This window comes from Natator depressus, chromosome 2, assembly GCF_965152275.1.
Source record: "Natator depressus isolate rNatDep1 chromosome 2, rNatDep2.hap1, whole genome shotgun sequence".
Taxonomy (NCBI): Eukaryota; Metazoa; Chordata; order Testudines; family Cheloniidae; genus Natator; species Natator depressus.
This window is the reverse complement of record NC_134235.1, coordinates 259,530,887-259,549,352: the sequence shown is the minus strand read 5'-3', so window position 1 is coordinate 259,549,352 and position 18,466 is coordinate 259,530,887. Positions and strand designations below refer to the sequence as shown.

General features: G+C 47.9%; 1 protein-coding gene across 1 annotated transcript in view; it reads right to left on the bottom strand.

Moving 5' to 3' along the window:
* The window catches only part of LOC141983377 (tubulin delta chain-like), a 55,467-nt gene that overhangs the window by 17,014 nt on the left and 19,987 nt on the right, over positions 1 to 18,466 (bottom strand). Inside the window, exon 2 of the mRNA XM_074946460.1 lies at positions 1,505 to 1,612. Within this exon, the coding sequence (XP_074802561.1) occupies positions 1,505 to 1,608 (104 nt within the window). The 5' untranslated portion in view covers positions 1,609 to 1,612. The remainder of the gene's footprint in view (positions 1 to 1,504; positions 1,613 to 18,466) is intronic.

Below are 18,466 nucleotides of genomic sequence, written 5' to 3'. Positions count from 1 at the left end.
GCACAAGGACTGGGCCTGCCCCAGAAACACCCCAGGCCCCTACCCCTCCTTGCCAGTTGTACCAGGTGTGGGCAGACAGGCTCAGCAAGGCAGGATCCAAGTGTGGAGGGGCTTAGTGTGCTGGATCCAGGTTTGGGTTGAGAGGGTACTGTGTGGGGCAATCTGTGTGCAGGCAGCTCAGTGGGGGATCCGGGTGTGGGGGTGATCTGGATGCACAGGGCCTTGTTGGGGGGTTCAGGGTGCAATGGAAATGGGACTCTGCAGGGGGTCCTGGTGAAGGTGGTTGGGGCTCAGTGGGAGGTGGTCTGGGTGTGAGGGGGATAGAGCTTGGCAGGGGGGTCTGGGTGTGTGGGGGCTCAGTGGGGGGTCCAGATGCTGGGGGAGGGAGGCTCAGTGGGGTGGGGATCCAGGTGCAGCTGGTTGGGGGTCGGTGGGGTGGGGATCCGGGTGAGGGTGCCTTGTCAGGGTGGTCGAGGTGTAGGGGGAGTGGGGCTCATGGGGGGGGGGGTTCTGAGTGCAGGGGGCTGAGGCTTGGTGGAAGAGTCTGGATATGACGGGACTGGATGCATGGGAGTTGGGTGGATGGAGGTACAGCTCCCTGTACAGGGATGCCTCCCGCTGCAGCTGAGGAGTGATGGGTGTAGGAAACTGGGGCGGGGGAGGAGTTTGCAGAGCTTTCTGCAGCTTGGGGAGAAATTGGGGGTGGGTCTGACCTGGCCCCGGATGCCGTGCAGGGGAAGAGGAAGTCCTATCCTCCCCAGCCCAGCTGGGACTAGCAGCTGAGCCTGGCGTGGGGTAGGAGCCACCAGCTGGGTCTTCCCCAGTCCCACCTCCTGCCCCACCATGATTTACCTCTCTGCCAGCTTCCCTGGGCACCCGAAATATACTGCTGGGGAGGTCTGCATGACCGCTCTTGTGGCTCCCCTTTGCTTCCCCATCAGAAAGTCATTTTTCTGTGGGGAAGCAAAGAATTCTGCGGGTGACAAATTCTGCACATGCGCAGTGGCGCAGAATTCTCCCAGGAGTACTTAGTGCAGTTCCGGGGTACTTCCATCCAAGGGTAGAAACAGTTACATTTGTTCATATTTATATTGAAATTTGGACTCTAAACCCAGAGTTTTACATACCCTTCCCTTGGCTCAAACGTGCTGGCAGGGGGAATACCTGCCTTTGATCGGAGGCCAGCAAGGGAAGGTTTTGATCAACAGCATTAATCCCTCTGCCCCACCTTGCAGCATTCTGGTATTTAAAATGGTCTGTGGAAAGTGAACTGGAACAATGATCTTACTGTTATCAGAAATATAAAGCTAGGAGCACTCCGCAAGGGTGCATGCGGCCTTGTGATAGGACTGCCAGTTGCACAGAGAGTGCAGAACTCCTAAGATTACCCTCTGTTAAGAGCAGGGATGGATCAATTAACCCATTTGACTCCAAGTACTAGCAGGCATAGGCTCATGAGTAGCTTAAAACTGGTTTCCTCCTTAGAACTGCAGAGTTACCATACCTATCAGCCTCTGCATGCGGCACCTTCTCACTGGTTAGGATCTGCCACCACTCCTCGCCAATCTGATTGCCACATTGTCCAACATGTAGCCACACAGCAGACATTGCCCTGAGAGCAGAAATACACACACAAAAATGTAGGTGGTAAATACCTTAAAGAGTCAATGTCAAGTCCTTAAACTCAATTTCTGACCTGTCAAGAATGTATTATAATCTAATACAGCAGTTCCCAAAGTGGGTCGCAACGCTGTTTTAACGGGGTCACCAGGACTGGTTTAGACTTGCTGGGGCCTGGGGCTGAAGCTGGGGCCTGGGGCTGAAGCTGAAGCCTGAGCCCAACTGCCTGTGGCTGAAGCCAATGCCCGAGGGCTTCAGCTTTGGCCATGGGTGGTGGGACTCAGGTTGCAGGCCCCCCCACCATGGGGCAGTGAGACTGGGGCAGGCTCAGACTTCGGTCCCCCCTCCTGGGGTCCTGCAGTAATTTTTATTGTCAGAAGTGGGTCACAGTGCAATGAAGTTTGAGAACCCCTGATCTAACACATTGCTGCCAAGGCTAAACAAAATACACAAACTACCAGTTCTGCAGACCCTACAATAGCCCCATGTTTTGTGCTTCTTCTGCAGGGGCAATGAGCTAGCAAACAGAGAATTGTGTGGGGCACTAATCGATGAGGCTGGGCCAAAAGAAAGAATAGGCCAGATCCTCAGGTGGTGCAAATGGATGTTGTTCCAATGAGGAGCAGACACAATATATTTCATGCCTCATAAAGGCAAAAAGGACGGAGGTTCACAGGAGAGCTACTGACTTCAGCCAGGGATTGTGGGGGTTCAGCACTTCTGAAAGAAATCAGGCCCTAAAAGCAATGTGAGTTGTTGTTAACTAAACAGTCATCATCCAAACGGACTCTGTGCTCCCTTGGAAATACAGGGATGGGGCAGCAGAGGGGGAATTGACATTTGCAAAAGGGCAAATGCTACAATGAACAGGAAAAAGTAAATTATTTTCAAATTCTCTCTCAGGGTCAGAGCCACAGGGCCTCGGCGTGGGTCATTGCCTGTCTGTAGCTGTAGGGGACAGAATCAAAGCTGTCTGGATGGCTGATGAAAGACTAGCCCCCACCTTCCAGACACCCCCTTGGTTTTGTTCTGCCCCTGGTAGCTACTGGCAGGGTAGTGGAATCCAGCACCTACTGCGATAGGAAGAACATTAATTAGTAATGTGGGATAACATTTGGTTTAATTTGGACATACTGGTCACCCTACAAAGGGACGGGGGGCTTAAGAGGCTGTGTTTCTCCTGTCTGGAGTTATCACAGTGCACCCCACACCGCTGGATGGCGGAGAAAGGTCTAAAGAGGAGACCAAGGCTCTGTCCCTTCCACTCTGTTCCCCTGCCAGAAGGTGCAGCAGGAGAGGTTTGCACCTTATGCACTCCGGCCTTCTCATCTGCTGGGACTGGGAAGGATTTGCTTTGGCCCCCTACTCTGACCTAGGCGTCAGGTCCACAGGCGTTCCCCACCTTGGGGAGTCAGACAACCAGGCTGTGGCTGTCTCGAAGGATGATGGGAAAACGAAGAGAGCCATCCAACCACCAGAGGTGCTTGCGCCAGAGGACAGTGGCCTGGTGTGGGAAAACCATAAGCAAGAGTAGCCGAATCCACCACAGATGGAGCAAGGAGTGGCACAGACGACCACTTGTGGCATGCGTCCCTGCATAGCGCAGATCTCATCATCTCCCCCCACCCCCCTGCTGGGCAGTTCGGTCTCGATCCCTTAGGAAGTTAGGAATTATGCTTGGACCTCCCAAACCTCCTGATCAGGGCAGCAAGGAAACGAAACAACCAAGCAGGATTCAAAGCAGTATGGGGCTGTTGGCCCGGGGGGCTCTGCAGCTGGGTTGCTGGAAACCCCTTCGGATAGGGAGGTCCCTGGCAGCAGCAGCTGGGAGCGTAGCATGTCTGGGCAGGCCTCTCTGGCAGAACACTTCATGAGCAATCAGAGGAATAGAAAGGTTGGCGGGGAAGGGGGCGGGGGAAAGGCCTAGGCTAACCAGACCCCACTTAAGCTGCAGTCAGCCATTCCACAGCTGCCAGGCTAACAGGACCCTGCTCACTGAGGGTCAACCAAGTTTCATGGAGTCAGCCTCGGAGGGCTCAAAGGGAGAGTAGCCCAGAGGTGGAGGAACAAGCAGGCGGCAAGGGGCCCCCGGCCCACCACTTATTTCTGACTAAATTTATCTGCCAGCTTTAACCAGGTGTGAGTCAGCCCTTATAGAAGCCTGAGTGAGAAAAGGAATAGTCAGCCTTACTACAGGCCAAAGTATCCTTTTCACGGCTACTTCTCGAAGCACAAAAAGCGAGGCTACAACAAAAGCTGATGAAACAAGTCTAAGCCAGAAAGGGAAGAGATCTTCTTTCCTCAATGCAAATTCCAACACTAGAAGTAACCCCTGACTGCAGTCAGGAGAGGTCCATCAAGCACCTCCCAGGGGATGGGGGGGAAGGGGAGGATATTAAAATGCAAGGACCCGTGGCCTCTCTCAATGGTGGATAGATCGGTCCTGGATGTGGCTCGACAAAGGAATGGCAAACTTTTCACAGAGTCCGAATCATCGTTTTCTCCCTTCTCCACTATCCTCAAATCCACAAAAGATGCAGAATATGCAGAAGGCCACAGACAATCATTTGCAAATAGGTATAACAGAGAGAGAGAGTTCCTGAGGCAGAGGAGATGTTTTTCCAGCCATTACTCAATCTTATTTCTGGTACCCAAGAGATCCAGGGAGGCTAGAGTGGTGTTGGACTTAACACCTGAACAAGTTCATAAGGAGGACCAGGTTCAAGATGGAGACCTTGAAGTCGATACTGGCGGTGATTTGCCAGGGAGATTAGCTTTCATCAATCAACCTGAGGGAGGCTTACCTTCATGTGCCAATTCACTAGCCACACAATGATAGTCAATGGGCCACGGTAATAAGAGGGTACAAAATACATAGGAATGAGAGTAGGTTGTGCTGGTAGGGGAGTGGCACTATATGTGAAAGAAAGCGGAGAGTCAAATATAATAAAAATCTTAAGTTAAAGTGTACCATAGAATCTCTATGGATAGAAATTCCATGCTTGAATAATAAGAATAAAGCAGTAGGAATATACTCCTGACCACCTGACCAGGATGGTGATTGTGAAATGCTCAAAAAAATTAGAGAGGCTACAAAAACACACACATGAAAACCCAATAATAATAATGGGGGATTTCAGCTATCCCCACATTGACTGGGTACATGTCACCTCATGACGGGATGCAGAGATAAAATTTCTAGACACCGTAAATCACTGCTTCTTAGAGCAGCGAGCTAGTCCTGGAACCTGGAAGGGGAGAGGCAATTCTTGATTTAGTCCTACGTGGCACACAGGATCTGGTCCAAGAGGTGACTAGAGCTGAGCCCCTCAGTAATAGCGACCATAATGTAATTAAATTTAACATCCTTGTAGGGAAGAAAATACCAAAAAACCCCACCACACTAGCATTTAACTTCAAAAAAGGAAACTACACAAACATTAGACTAGTTAAACAGAAACTGAGGGTTACCAAAAGAAACTACAGCATTTGCTCAAGAAACTCCCTGAAAAAGCACAAGAACAAATCTGCACAGATACACGCCTGGAACCCCGACCTGGGGTATTCTATCTGCTACCCAAGATCCATAAACCTGGAAATGCTGGACGCCCCATCATCTCAGGCATCGGCACCCTGACAGCAGTATCATCTGGCTATGTAGACTCCTCCCTCCTCAGGCCCTACGCTACCAGCACTCCCAGCTATCTTCGAGACACCACTGACTTCCTGAGGAAACTACAATCCATCGGTGATCTTCCTGAAAACACCATCCTGGCCACTATGGATGTAGAAGCCCTCTACACCAACATTCGACACAAAGATGGACTACAAGCCATCAGGAACAGTATCCCTGATAATGTCATGGCAAACCTGGTGGCTGAACTTTGTGACTTTGTCCTCACCCATAACTATTTCACATTTGGGGACAATATATACCTTCAAATCAGCGGCACTGCTATGGGTACCCGCATGGCCCCACAGCATGCCAACATTTTTATGGCTGACTTAGAACAACGCTTCCTCAGCTCTCGTCCCCTAATGCCCCATCTCTACTTGCGCTACATTGATGACATCTTCATCATCTGGACCCATGGAAAAGAAGCCCTTGAGGAATTCCACCATGATTTCAACAATTTCCATCCCACCATCAACCTCAGCCTGGACCAGTCCACACAAGAGATCCACTTCCTGGACACTACGGTGCTAATAAGCGATGGTCACATAAACACCACCCTATACCGGAAACATACTGACCGCTATTCCTACCTACATGCTTCCAGCTTTCATCCAGACCACACCACACGATCCATTGTCTACAGCCAAGCTCTGCGATACAACTGCATTTGCTCCAACCCCTCAGACAGAGACAAACACCTACAAGATCTCTATCAAGCATTCTTACAACTACAATACCCACCTGCGGAAGTGAAGAAACAGATTGATAGAGCCAGAAGAGCTCCCAGAAGTCACCTACTACAGGACAGGCCCAACAAAGAAAATAACAGAACGCCACTAGCCGTCACCTTCAGCCCCCAACTAAAACCTCTCCAACATATCATCAAGGATCTACAACCTATCCTGAAGGACGACCCATCACTCTCACAGATCTTGGGAGACAGGCCAGTCCTTGCTTACAGACAGCCTCCCAGCCTGAAGCAAATACTCACCAGCAACTACACACCACACAACAGAACCACTAACCCACGAACCTATCCTTGCAACAAAGCCCGTTGCCAACTGTGTCCACATATCTATTCAGGGGACACCATCATAGGGCCTAATCACATCAGCCACACTATCAGAGGCTTGTTCACCTGCACATCTACCAATGTGATATATGCCATCGTGTGCCCGCAATGCCCCTCTGCCATGCACATTGGTCAAACCGGACAGTCTCTACGTAAAAGAATAAATGGACACAAATCAGACGTCAAGAATTATAACATTCAAAAACCAGTTGGAGAACACTTCAATCTCTTTGGTCACTCGATTACAGACCTAAAAGTGGCAATACTTCAACAAAAAAAACTTCAAAAACAGACTCCAAAATGAGAGACTGCTGAATTGGAATTAATTTGCAAACTGGATACAATTAACTTAGGCTTGAATAGAGACTGGGAGTGGATGGGTCATTACACAAAGTAAAAGTATTTCCCCATGTTTATCCCCCCCCCCGCCCCCACTGTTCCTCACACGTTCTTGTGAACTGCTGGAAATGGCCCACCTTGATTATCGCTACAAAAGGTTCCTCCCCCGCCCCCCGCTCTCCTGCTGGTAATAGCTCACCTTAAGTGATCACTCTCGTTACATTGCATATTGTAACACCCATTGTTTCATGTTCTCTGTGTATATAAATCTCCCCACTGTATTTTCCACTGAATGCATCCAATGAAGTGAGCTGTAGCTCACAAAAACTTATGCTCAAATAAATTTGTTAGTCTCTAAGGTGCCACAAGTACTCCTTTTCTTTTTAAAAAGGAACCGTTACAAGAGTGAAATCCTTGCAAGCTGCATGGAAAATGTTTTATAAACCACCATAGAGGGTCAAATTAAATTAAGTATGCCCCAAATAAAAAAAGGACCAAAAACAACACCACCATGGCTAAACAGAGTAAAAAGAGAGAGAAAAAGGCATCCTTTAAAAATTAAATCAAGATGTAACATGACACGTTATCTGTGCCTTACATCTAAGGTTCCAAGGCACAACTTATGAGAAACTTTCACAGAGGAGGCCACAAGTTCTCCCTGTCATTCTGCTAAGGACCTGATTTCTTTTCCAATAGGTTTCTGGAGCAGCATGCCCTTCAAAAGGGAGGGAGGTCACTGCTGAATATACCTTAGGGCTGAAGGTCAGAGTTTTGCTTTGGCAGCAAAGTGCTGGTAGAACTTGGCTAAGTTGGTAGCAAGGGCAATGCAAGTTCAGGCATTGCCCGGGTGTAACTGAATGCATTGACGGAGAGTGGGGGGCGGGGAGGGGGGAATCAAGTCAGAGTCCTACTCTGCCAAGATGAAGGCAAGCTCCCCAGAGATAGCCGGTGAGGTGAAGGTCTTCTAAGAATGCTGGTGATATTCCTACATAGGAACTGCAAGTCCTCTGTCATAAATATAAAGGCAAGGGTAAACCTCTTTAAAATCCCTCCTGGCCAGAGGAAAAATCCTCTCACCTGTAAAGGGTTAAGAAGCTAAAGGTAACCTCACTGGCACCTGACCAAAATGACCAATGAGGAGACAAGATACTTTCAAAAGCTGGGAGGAGGGAGAGAAACAAAGGGTCTGTGTCTGTCTGTATTCTGCTTTTGCCAGGGACAGAACAGGAATGGAGTCTTAGAACTTTTAGTAAGTAATCTAGCTAGGTATGTGTTAGATTATGATTTCTTTAAATGGCTGAGAAAAAAACTGTGCTGAATAGAATGACTATCCCTGTCTGTGTGTCTTTTTTGTAACTTAAGGTTTTGCCTAGAGGGATTCTCTATGTTTTGAATCTAATTACCCTGTAAGGTATCTACCATCCTGATTTTACAGAGGTGATTCCTTTACTTCTATTAAAAGTCTTCTTGTAAGAAAACTGAATGCTTTTTCATTGTTCTAAGATCCAAGGGTTTGGGTCTGTGGTCACCGATGCAAATTGGTGAGGATTTTTACCAAACCTTCCCCAGGAAGAAAAGGAGTACTTGTGGCACCTTAGAGACTAACCAATTTATTTGAGCATAAGCTTTCGTGAGCTACAGCTCACTTCATCGGATGCATACTGTGGAAACTACAGAAGATCTTTTTATACACACAAACCATGAAAAAATGGGTGTTTCCCACTACAAAAGGTTTTCTCTCCCCCCACCCCACTCTCCTGTTGGTAATAGCTTATCTAAAGTGATCACTCTCCTTACAATGTGTATGATAATCAAGGTGGGCCATTTCCAGCACAAATCCAGGGTTTAACAAGAACGTCGGGGGGGGGGGGAGTGTAGGAAAAAACAAGGGGAGATAGGCTACCTTGCATAATGACTTAGCCACTCCCAGTCTCTATTCAAGCCTAAGTTAATTGTATCCAATTTGCAAATGAATTCCAATTCAACAGTCTCTCGCTGGAGTCTGGATTTGAAGTTTTTCTGTTGTAATATCGCAACTTTCATGTCTGTAATTGCGTGACCAGAGAGATTGAAGTGTTCTCCAACTGGTTTATGAATGTTATAATTCTTGACATCTGATTTGTGTCCATTTATTCTTTTACGTAGAGGCTGTCCAGTTTGTCCATGGCAGAGGGGCATTGCTGGCACATGATGGCATATATCACATTGGTGGATGTGCAGGTGAACGAGCCTCTGATATTGTGGCTGATGTTATTAGGCCCTGTGATGGTGTCCCCTGAATAGATATGTGGACACAGCTGGCAACGGCCTTTGTTGCAAGGATAGGTTCCTGGGTTAGTGGTTCTGTTGTGTGGTGTGTGGTTGCTGGTGAGTATTTGCTTCAGGTTGGGGGGCTGTCCGTAGGCAAGGACTGGCCTGTCTCCCAAGATTTGTGAGAGTGTTGGGTCATCCTTCAGGATAGGTTGTAGATCCTTAATAATGCGTTGGAGGGGTTTTAGTTGGGGGCTGACGGTGACGGCTAGTGGCGTTCTGTTATTTTCTTTGTTAGGCCTGTCCTGTAGTAGGTGACTTCTGGGAACTCTTCTGGCTCTATCAATCTGTTTCTTCACTTCCGCAGGTGGGTATTGTAGTTGTAAGAATGCTTGATAGAGATCTTGTAGGTGTTTGTCTCTGTCTGAGGGGTTGGAGCAAATGCGGTTGTATCGCAGAGCTTGGCTGTAGACAATGGGTCGTGTGGTGTGGTCAGGGTGAAGGCTGGAGGCATGTAGGTAGGAATAGCGGTCAGTATGTTTCCGGTATAGGGTGGTGTTTATGTGACCATCGTTTATTAGCACTGTAGTATCCAGGAAGTGGACCTCTTGTGGGGACTGGACCAGGCTGAGGTTGATGGTGGGATGAAAATTGTTGAAATCATGGTGGAATTCCTGCCCCCCCCACCGACGTTCTTGTTAAACCCTGGATTTGTGCTGGAAATGGCCCACCTTGATTATCATACACATTGTAAGGAGAGTGATCACTTTAGATAAGCTATTACCAACAGGAGAGTGAGGCGGGGGGAGAGAAAACCTTTTGTAGTGGTAAACACCCATTTTTTCATGGTTTGTGTGTATAAAAAGATCTTCTGTAGTTTCCACAGTATGCATCCGATGAAGTGAGCTGTAGCTCACGAAAGCTTATGCTCAAATAAATTGGTTAGTCTCTAAGGTGCCACAAGTACTCCTTTTCTTTTTGCGAATACAGACTAACACGGCTGTTACTCTGAAACCTTCCCCAGGAAGTGGGGTGCAAGGGTTGGGAGGATTTTGGGGGGAAAGACGTGTCCAAACTACGTTTCCCAGTAAACCCAGTTAAAGTTTGGTGGTGGCAGTGGAAATTCCAAGGGCAAAGGGTAAAATTAATTTGTACCTTGGGGAAGTTTTAACCTAAGTTGGTAAAAGTAAGCTTAGGAGGTTTTCATGCAGGTCCCCACATCTGTACCCTAGAGTTCAGAGTGGGGAAGGAAACTTGACATCCTCTATCAGAGATACAAGATGACTCAGGTACTTCCTTTGGGATATCCTCCAATTCAGATCCATCAGAATCCTCGTCCTATGCCAGTTTGGGGCACCCTACCATCACCTCAAATGAGGAAAGTGGGAAGATGGAGCTAAAACTCTCAGCAATGTCCATCAGGCTTTCATAATTTGTGTCCATGGCATTAAGGAGAATGTTATTAGAGGTTGCATGAACCAAGATAGCTTGACCTTGGGTGGCAAGCTAACAATAGATGCTTTCTTACATGATGTAGCTGGCGTGCTTATCTTAAGAAAGGGAGGAAGATATGAAGGCCCTTCCTTCAGTCAAAGTTTTACTTATGAAAGAAATAAGTTTAGGAATAAAAGACATTGGAAAGCATCTGATGAAGAAATAGCCAGGGTGAGATTTCCTCCCTTTTCAATAGGATGACAGCTGCTGAGAAAGCTCTATCTGGGCTTCCAGACACTGAAGACTTGTGAGTAACAGAAGCCTCACTGAGCATCTTGGATGACAGAGTCCTGTGAACATGAGACAAACTGACCTGCTAACAGCACATGAGGAAGGTTCCCAGCAAGATAACCAGACTCCATTTCCCCTAAGTTCTTCAGCCACATTTACTAACAGTCACACTTACTAACAGTTCATTGTTTGGTATTTACACAGAAGGAGCAGGTGTGGGATTCTATGACTCAATGAAGTAGAGTAAGACTGGAGAACTCAGAAGATACAGGGTATGACCTAGAGTTTGTTGCTTCTGCCTATGTCACCATCAACCTAACCACTCCAGAATGGTGCGTGGAGTTGCAGAATTCCATGCTTGTCATGATTTGTTTTGCTGCCTTGAGGCTTCCACTTATTGACAACACCCTTTTAAAGAAAGCAAAGAGTTGGTTTTTTTTGTTTTTTGTTTTTTGTTTTTTTTTTTTGCAGCTGTGGTATGAAACAGAGAACAGAATTGGAAACTGCCTTCCACTCACTAATTGCAAAAATGCTTCAGTTCTCAAGACTTACACAACTATGAGAAAAACCCACAAGCTCTTTCAGCTAGCCCAGTTCACATAATACTTTCTCAAGAAGCTACACTGTACCTGAGGGCACTGGACATTTATGCCCTACAAAGAGTCTGAGTCTAAAAATAACCTCCAAAGAAGCTACAGGAGAAATAGGCTCAGGTGCACCATACTCCAAGTGTATAGACCTGTCATTTGTATGAACAGAAGAAACACCTGATGCAGTGCAAGGAGCCACTTTTGCCATCCGCTCTGTTTTAACATACACGTAGCCCTTTAAAAGTCACTATGTGAGTGACAGCATCTCAGTACTTAGCAAGACTCACGAGTAAACCACCATTGACGTTTTCTCATCTCCCTCTTCTCAGTTGCATTCGGTCAATTACAGCTTTTCACTACTAAACTGAGACGGTAACACGATGATTCAATAATACACTTCCCCTTTGAAGCAATTAGGCTGCACTATGTGTTTCCTGCTACTCTAAACACTTTGAAAAGGGTCTATGGATGCAAGTCCCTTAATGGACAATTGTGCCCTAATGAGATTCTTCGAAGGGCTTTGGATCAGGGCCTTGCATGCCAAAGGAAGCAGTATTTTCCCAACCCCAGGCAGTAAGAGGTCAGCTTATGTTCTGAAATACAAGGTTTTATTATAGTCCTTACAGATTTTTATCCTAATGTAGCTGCAGATTTTCTTGTTATTCATATAGGCTCTGATCCAGCAAAAACTTTAAGTCTCATTGACTTTGATGGGACTACTCATGTGCTTAAAGTAAACCACATGCTTAAGAGCTTTGCTGGTTCAAAACTAGCAAACGTCTAGATAAAAAATAGGAACAGATGGTCCATTTTCTATTACTGATTTTACCAGGGACTCTCAAATTCTCTCCCTTGTGGAGTGCATCTTAAGGGGCATTGTCTTATGGACACTTCCCTCTTGTTTATGATCACATGAGCCACCTCCACTCCCATTCGTAATCGAATAACATGCCTTTGGCAACTATGGCAGTTGCTTCCATGGAAAAGGACTATTAAGAAGGTATTTAATGTATTTTTAACTGCCATTCCATGCAATTAAGTAGCTGGAAACAAGGATCAGAGATAGCACTACATGACCAAGTGGTGTCAGGAGTCAGGCAGCTTTTGCAATACTACTTAAAGAAAAAACCCTCTTGTAAAGGGAAATTCACCAGATACCATCTAACAGCTGAGTCTAGTCTCAAGTTAGAGATAAAATTGTTCGCCAATTGTGAGAGGTAATCCCAGTTGCTAGTTCTCTTAGATCTTCCAACCTCCCATCTTTGACCATGATGCGCTGTTCAGTAGTGATAGGGAAGCTGTGGTATTTGATTCCGTCACTGAACTCAAAAGGAAAGATGGAAAAAAACAAAGTCTAAGTAAGCCATCATCTGGGCCTTCTAGCGAGGGACTATGTTCAAGTGCTGAGTGAAGGACATTATTAGAGCCAAGTAGTTGTCCCTGTAAGGGGCAGAGTTTTCTGATGGGAATCAAAAAGAAGAAACCTGTGGTGATAATCTGCACCAGGACACCTTTTAAAGTGCCAGCCAAGCTATAGGAAAGGGTAGCAAGGTGGATTTCCTCTCGCCTGTAGTGCGGGTAGGTCAAACCAACCAACCAAATCCTGTTCTTCCCTTGATGTGGGGTTTCATCTTGTTTTAGAAGGATTCCCCCAGTCAGCCCCTTCCCCTGTCTCCAGACTACAAGCAGAAAAAACAAAACATCCTCCACCACACAGTTCTCCCCTTTCCAGGGTACAAACAGAACTCACCCATCAGGCCCGGTTCACCACTGTGTAGTTTGCCCCCATGCAAAGGGAGTATAAAAACACCGCCATTCAGATTTGGTAACATTTTACACACACTGTGCACTGGCGTAAATACTGCACCAGGTGCCGGGCAGTGGGGAATCAGGACCAGAGAATTCTCATCGTTCGAGAGTGCCAGCTGGGCCAGCCAGGCTCCCCCATCAGGCTGAGGCCTGGTCTATACCTAAAACTTAGGTCAACTCAGCTATGAAAAATTCTCTCCCCTGAGTGATGTAGTTAAACTGACCTAAGCCCTGGTGTAGATACCACTAAGCTGATGGAAGATTTCTTCTGTCAACCTAGCTACTGCCTCTGAAGAGGGTGGGTTACTACAGCGACAGAAAAACCCCTCCTGTCACTGTAGCAAGTGTCTGCACTACAGCACGACAATGACGTAGAGGCACTGTCACAGCTGTGCCCCAGGAACACTCGCAGGGTAGACGTACTCTGAGACTAGCATTTCCCCATCAGCCATACCTTTCCTATTCCTCCTTTTTTATACCAGGCACTGGACACTGTAACATAAATGAGACCCACCTACATCAGTTCTCCAGCCAGTTGGCCCTTTCCAGAGCTGGCTCCTGATAGTGGAAGGACTTACATATGTGCTCAACTGTATGCACTTTGAATACAGCCATTGAAATCAATGTGATTACCTGCAATGCTTAAAGCACATGGGGAAGTCTTTGCAGGATCGGGGCCCTGGTAGGAAAACTAGGTGGTGAAGTTTGGCCCTACCTGGGCAGTGTTGCACCAAATGACTGAGGGCCTCCTGAGAGCCAGACGGCTAGCATACCTTGTCACTGAAAGTCAAACAGCGGGGCAAAGGGGAGTTTCGCCACAGACTTCAATGGGAGAAGGATCAGAACCAGAATTAAAGTAGCCAAAACTAGAAAAAAATTCTGTCTTCAGTGGGAAGAGCATAATCAGTGAGCTGTCAACTACTGGGAACCTGGAATATTTCATTAGTTCAGTACAGTGCTTTGAACGTGTTAAAGCACAATATGAATGCTGTTATTAATAATTATTAACCTATTAAGGCTTATGGTTGCATAGTTAATTACACCAGTCTGAAATGTAGTAATTAAGTAAATATGCTGGTTGCAACAGTATTATTAGAAAAACTGGGCCAAATTTGTCAGTGAAGTTACACCAGGGATGGCACTAGCAGATTCTCTTTTCAACACTTGTTAAGCAACTGGCATTCGATAAGTGAAAGGTGCAGAATGCTACATAGATGTGGCAAGATGAACCTACATTGAGGCTTAATTGAGGAGAAGACGTTTGCTTGAATATGACGTCATAATGTCTCCACCCTAAATTCTTCCAATCCTTCTGCTTCCATGGTAAGCCCCTTGTGAAGGACCCTGGGGCACAGTCAGTAGTGATATAAGTGGTAACGTAAGTTGGTCAGCAAATAGGTGCAAGGAGCTCCTGCAATATATCTCATATGAGCTTAACCATCCAGTTCTGCCCTATGTCTTGCTCATTTCCTCATTCCATAGGAAATCAAGAGTGGCTAAAACAGTAATAACTTATAAGTTAAGCAAATGATTTCCTAGATATCCCCCTAACATAAGTTAATCACAATGTGAAGGAGTGCGCAAGCTCTTCAGAAATCATTAGGGAAAACGAAAAAATCTTTAAAGACAAGAAACACCCCAGCCCAATATCTAAGCTGGAGCACATGCTCATTGGCCTTTGGAAGGTGCCAGAATGTACAAAAGTCACAAGATGTGGCCCAAGGAATCTGAAGATGCTATAGCGAATCGTGATCTTAGTCTTGCCTTGTGTATCTTTGAAACAGTCCTGAAGAGGGGGCGGCCTTTCAACCCTGTCCCAGGCAAAAATGAGATAGGAGTTTCATTACTGACCTGGTTAGTCAGGACAGGTGACCATCTTATCTTAAAGAAGTAGGGTGACCAGGTGTCCGGTTTTCGACTGGAACACCCGGTCGAAAAGGGAACCTGGTGGCTCTGGTCAGCACCATCGACCAGGCCGTTAAAAGTCCAGTCAGCGGTGCTGGTGTGCGTGACCAATTAGGTATAATTCGTAACACTGGGGAGCTAAGGCAGGCTAGTCCCTATCTGTCCTGGCTCCGCACCCCAGAAGTGGCCAGCAGGTCCAGCTCCTAGGTGGGGGGAGCCACAGTGCTCCGCGCGCTGCCCCACCCCGAGCACCGACTCTGCACTCCCATTGGCCAGGAACGGCAGCCAATGGAAGCTGGCGAGGGGGCATGCCTAGGAGCAAGAGCAGCGTGCAGAGCCGCCTGCTGAACCTCCGCCTAGAAGCCGGACCTGCTGGCCGCTTCCAAGGCACAGCGCAGAGTCAGGACAGGCAAGAAGCCTGCCTTAGCCCCCGCACTGCGCCGCTGACTGGGAGCCACCCAAGGTAAGCCCATGCCCCAACCCCCTGCCCCAGCCCTGATCCCCCTCCTGCATCCAAAGCCCTCATCCTGGGTCCCACCCCAGAGCCTGCACCCCCAGACGGTGCCCTCACCCCCCCCCGTCCCAGCCTGGAGCCTACTCCCACACCCTGAACCCCTCTTTTCTGGCCCCACCCCAGAGCCCGCACCCCCAGTTACATCCCTCACCCCCTCCCACACTCCAATCCCCCGACCCAGCCCAGTGAAAGCAAGTGAGGGTGGGGGAGAGCAAGGAATGTAGTGGGGCAGGCAGGGCCTTGGGGAAGGGGCAGGGCTAGGTTGTTCAGTTTTGTGTGACTAGAAAGTTGGCAACCCTATGAAGAAGCCCCATTCAAAGTGAACCAGTAAGAGGTTTGTCTCCTCTCATAAGGAGGACAGATGGAAACAAGTGGACCAGTCAGGCTTCTGTTCTCCAGAAGCCCAAGGAAGAAGCACTATAACATGTGGTTCAGCTAAGACAAGTTGTTTCTTTTGGCCTTCATTTTGAAAAGTTCTGAGAGGGAGAATAGGCCCTGTGACTCAGGACTCTGGTATTTTTATTCTGTAACTCAGTACTAAATACAAAATGCAGGAAGGGACTTTTTCCTTTCACCTGGAAAAGCTGGTGTGTTGTCCCTATGCTGATCATGGGCCTTCCAAGAACAGCATAATCGAAACTTCAATTACCTGAACAAGGACACCTTTGTGCACAAACAGCTCTCTTAGGGTATGTCTACACTACAAAATTAGGTAGAATTTATAGAAGTCGGTTTTGTAGAAAGCGTTTTTATACAGTCGATTGTGCGTGTCCCCACACAAATGCTCTAAGTGCATGTAGTCGGTGGAGTGTGTCCACAGTACCGAGGCAACTGTCGACTTCCGGAGTGTTGCACTGTGGGTAGCTATCCCACAGTTCCCGCAGTCTCCCCCGTCCATTTGAATTCTGGGTAGAAATCCCAGTGCCTGAAGGGGCTAAAACGTTGTTGCGGGTGGTTCTGGGTACACATCGTCAGGCCCCCGTTCCCTCCCTCCCTCCGTGAAAGTCAGGGCAGACAATCATTTTGCGCCTTTTTTCTTGAGTTACCTGTGCAGACGCCATACCATGGCAAGCATGGAGCCCGCTCAGCTCACTGTCGCCGTATGTCTCCTGGGTGCTGGCAGACGCGGTACTGCATTGCTACACAGCAGCAGTTTATTGCCTTTTGGCAGCAGACAGTGCAGTATGACTGGTAGCCGTCGTCGACGTAGTCCTGGGTGCTCTTTTAACCGGGTGCCTGGGCAAACATGGGAGTGACTCAGCCAGGTCATTTCCCTTGTTTCGTCTCATGGCGATTGAGTCCTACCGGCAGTGCACTGTCTTTTAATCTGCAGCTAGCAGAAGACGATGGCCAGGAGTCATACTGCACTGTCTTCTGCCGAGCACCCAGGTGTTGACGATGGCTAGCAGTCGTACTGCACAGTCTGCTGCCAGCAAGATGTATAAAGATAGATGAAGTGGCTCAGAACAAGAAATAGACCTGATTTGTTTTGTATTCATTTTCTCCTCCCTCCCTCCCTCCCTCTGTGAAATCAACGGCCTGCTGAACCCAGTTTTGAGTTCTATCCTTGAGGTTTTGAGTTCTATCCTTGAGGGGGCCATTCAGTTTCTCGCAAAGCCACCCCCTTTGTTGATTTTAATTCCCTGTAAGCCAACCCTGTAAGCCACGTTGTCAGTTGCCCCTCCCTCCGTCAGGGCAACGGCAGACAATCGTTCTGCGCCTTTTTACCGTGCAGACGCCATACCATGGCAAGCATGGAGCCCGCTTAGATCACTTTGGCAATTAGGAGCACATTAAACACCACATGCATTATCCAGCAGTATATGCAGCACCAGAACCTGGCAAAGCGATACCGGGCGAGTAGGTGACGTCGGCGCGGTGACGAGGGCGATGAGGACATGGACACAGACTTCTCTCAAAGCACGGGCCCTGGCAATGTGGGCATCATGGTTCTAATGCGGCAGGTTCATGTGGTGGAATGCCGATTCTGGGCTCGGGAAACAAGCACAGACTGGTGGGACCGCATAGCGTTGCAGGTCTGGGACGATTCCCAGTGGCTGCAAAACTTTCGCATGCGTAAGGGCACTTTCATGGAACTTTGTGACTTGCTTTCCCCTGCCCTGAGGTGCAAGAATACCAAGATGAGAGCAGCCCTCACAGTTGAGAAGAGAGCAGCAATAGCCCTGTGGAAGCTTGCAACACCAGACAGCTACTGGTCAGTCGGGAATCCATTTGGAGTGGGCAAATCTACTGTGGGGGCGGCCGTGATGCAAGTAGCCAACGCAACCAAAGATCTGCTGATATCAAGGGTAGTGACCCTGGGAAATGTGCAGGTCATAGTGGATGGCTTTGCTGCAATGGGATTCCCTAACTGTGGTGGGGCCATAGACGGAACCCATATCCCTATCGTGGCACCGGAGCACCAAGCCGGCGAGTACATAAACCGCAAGGGGTACTTTTCAATAGTGCTGCAAGCACTGGTGGATCATAAGGGACGTTTCACCAACATCAATGTGGAATGGCCGGGAAAGGTACATGACGCTCGCATCTTCAGGAACTCTGGTCTGTTTCAAAACTGCAGGAAGGGACTTTATTCCCAGACCAGAAAATAACCATTGGGGATGTTGAAATGCCTATAGTTATCCTTGGGGACCCAGCCTACCCCTTAATGTCATGGCTCATGAAGCCATACACAGGCAGCCTGGACAGTAGTCAGGAGCTGTTCAACTACAGGCTGAGCAAGTGCAGAATGGTGGTAGAATGTGCATTTGGATGTTTAAAAGCGCGCTGGCGCAGTTTACTGACTCGGTTAGACCTCAGTGAAACCAATATTCCCACTGTTATTACTGCTTGCTGTGCACTCCACAATATCTGTGAGAGTAAGGGGGAGACGTTTATGGCGGGGTGGGAGGTTGAGGCAAATGGCCTGGCTGCTGGTTACGCACAGCCAGACACCAGGGAGGTTA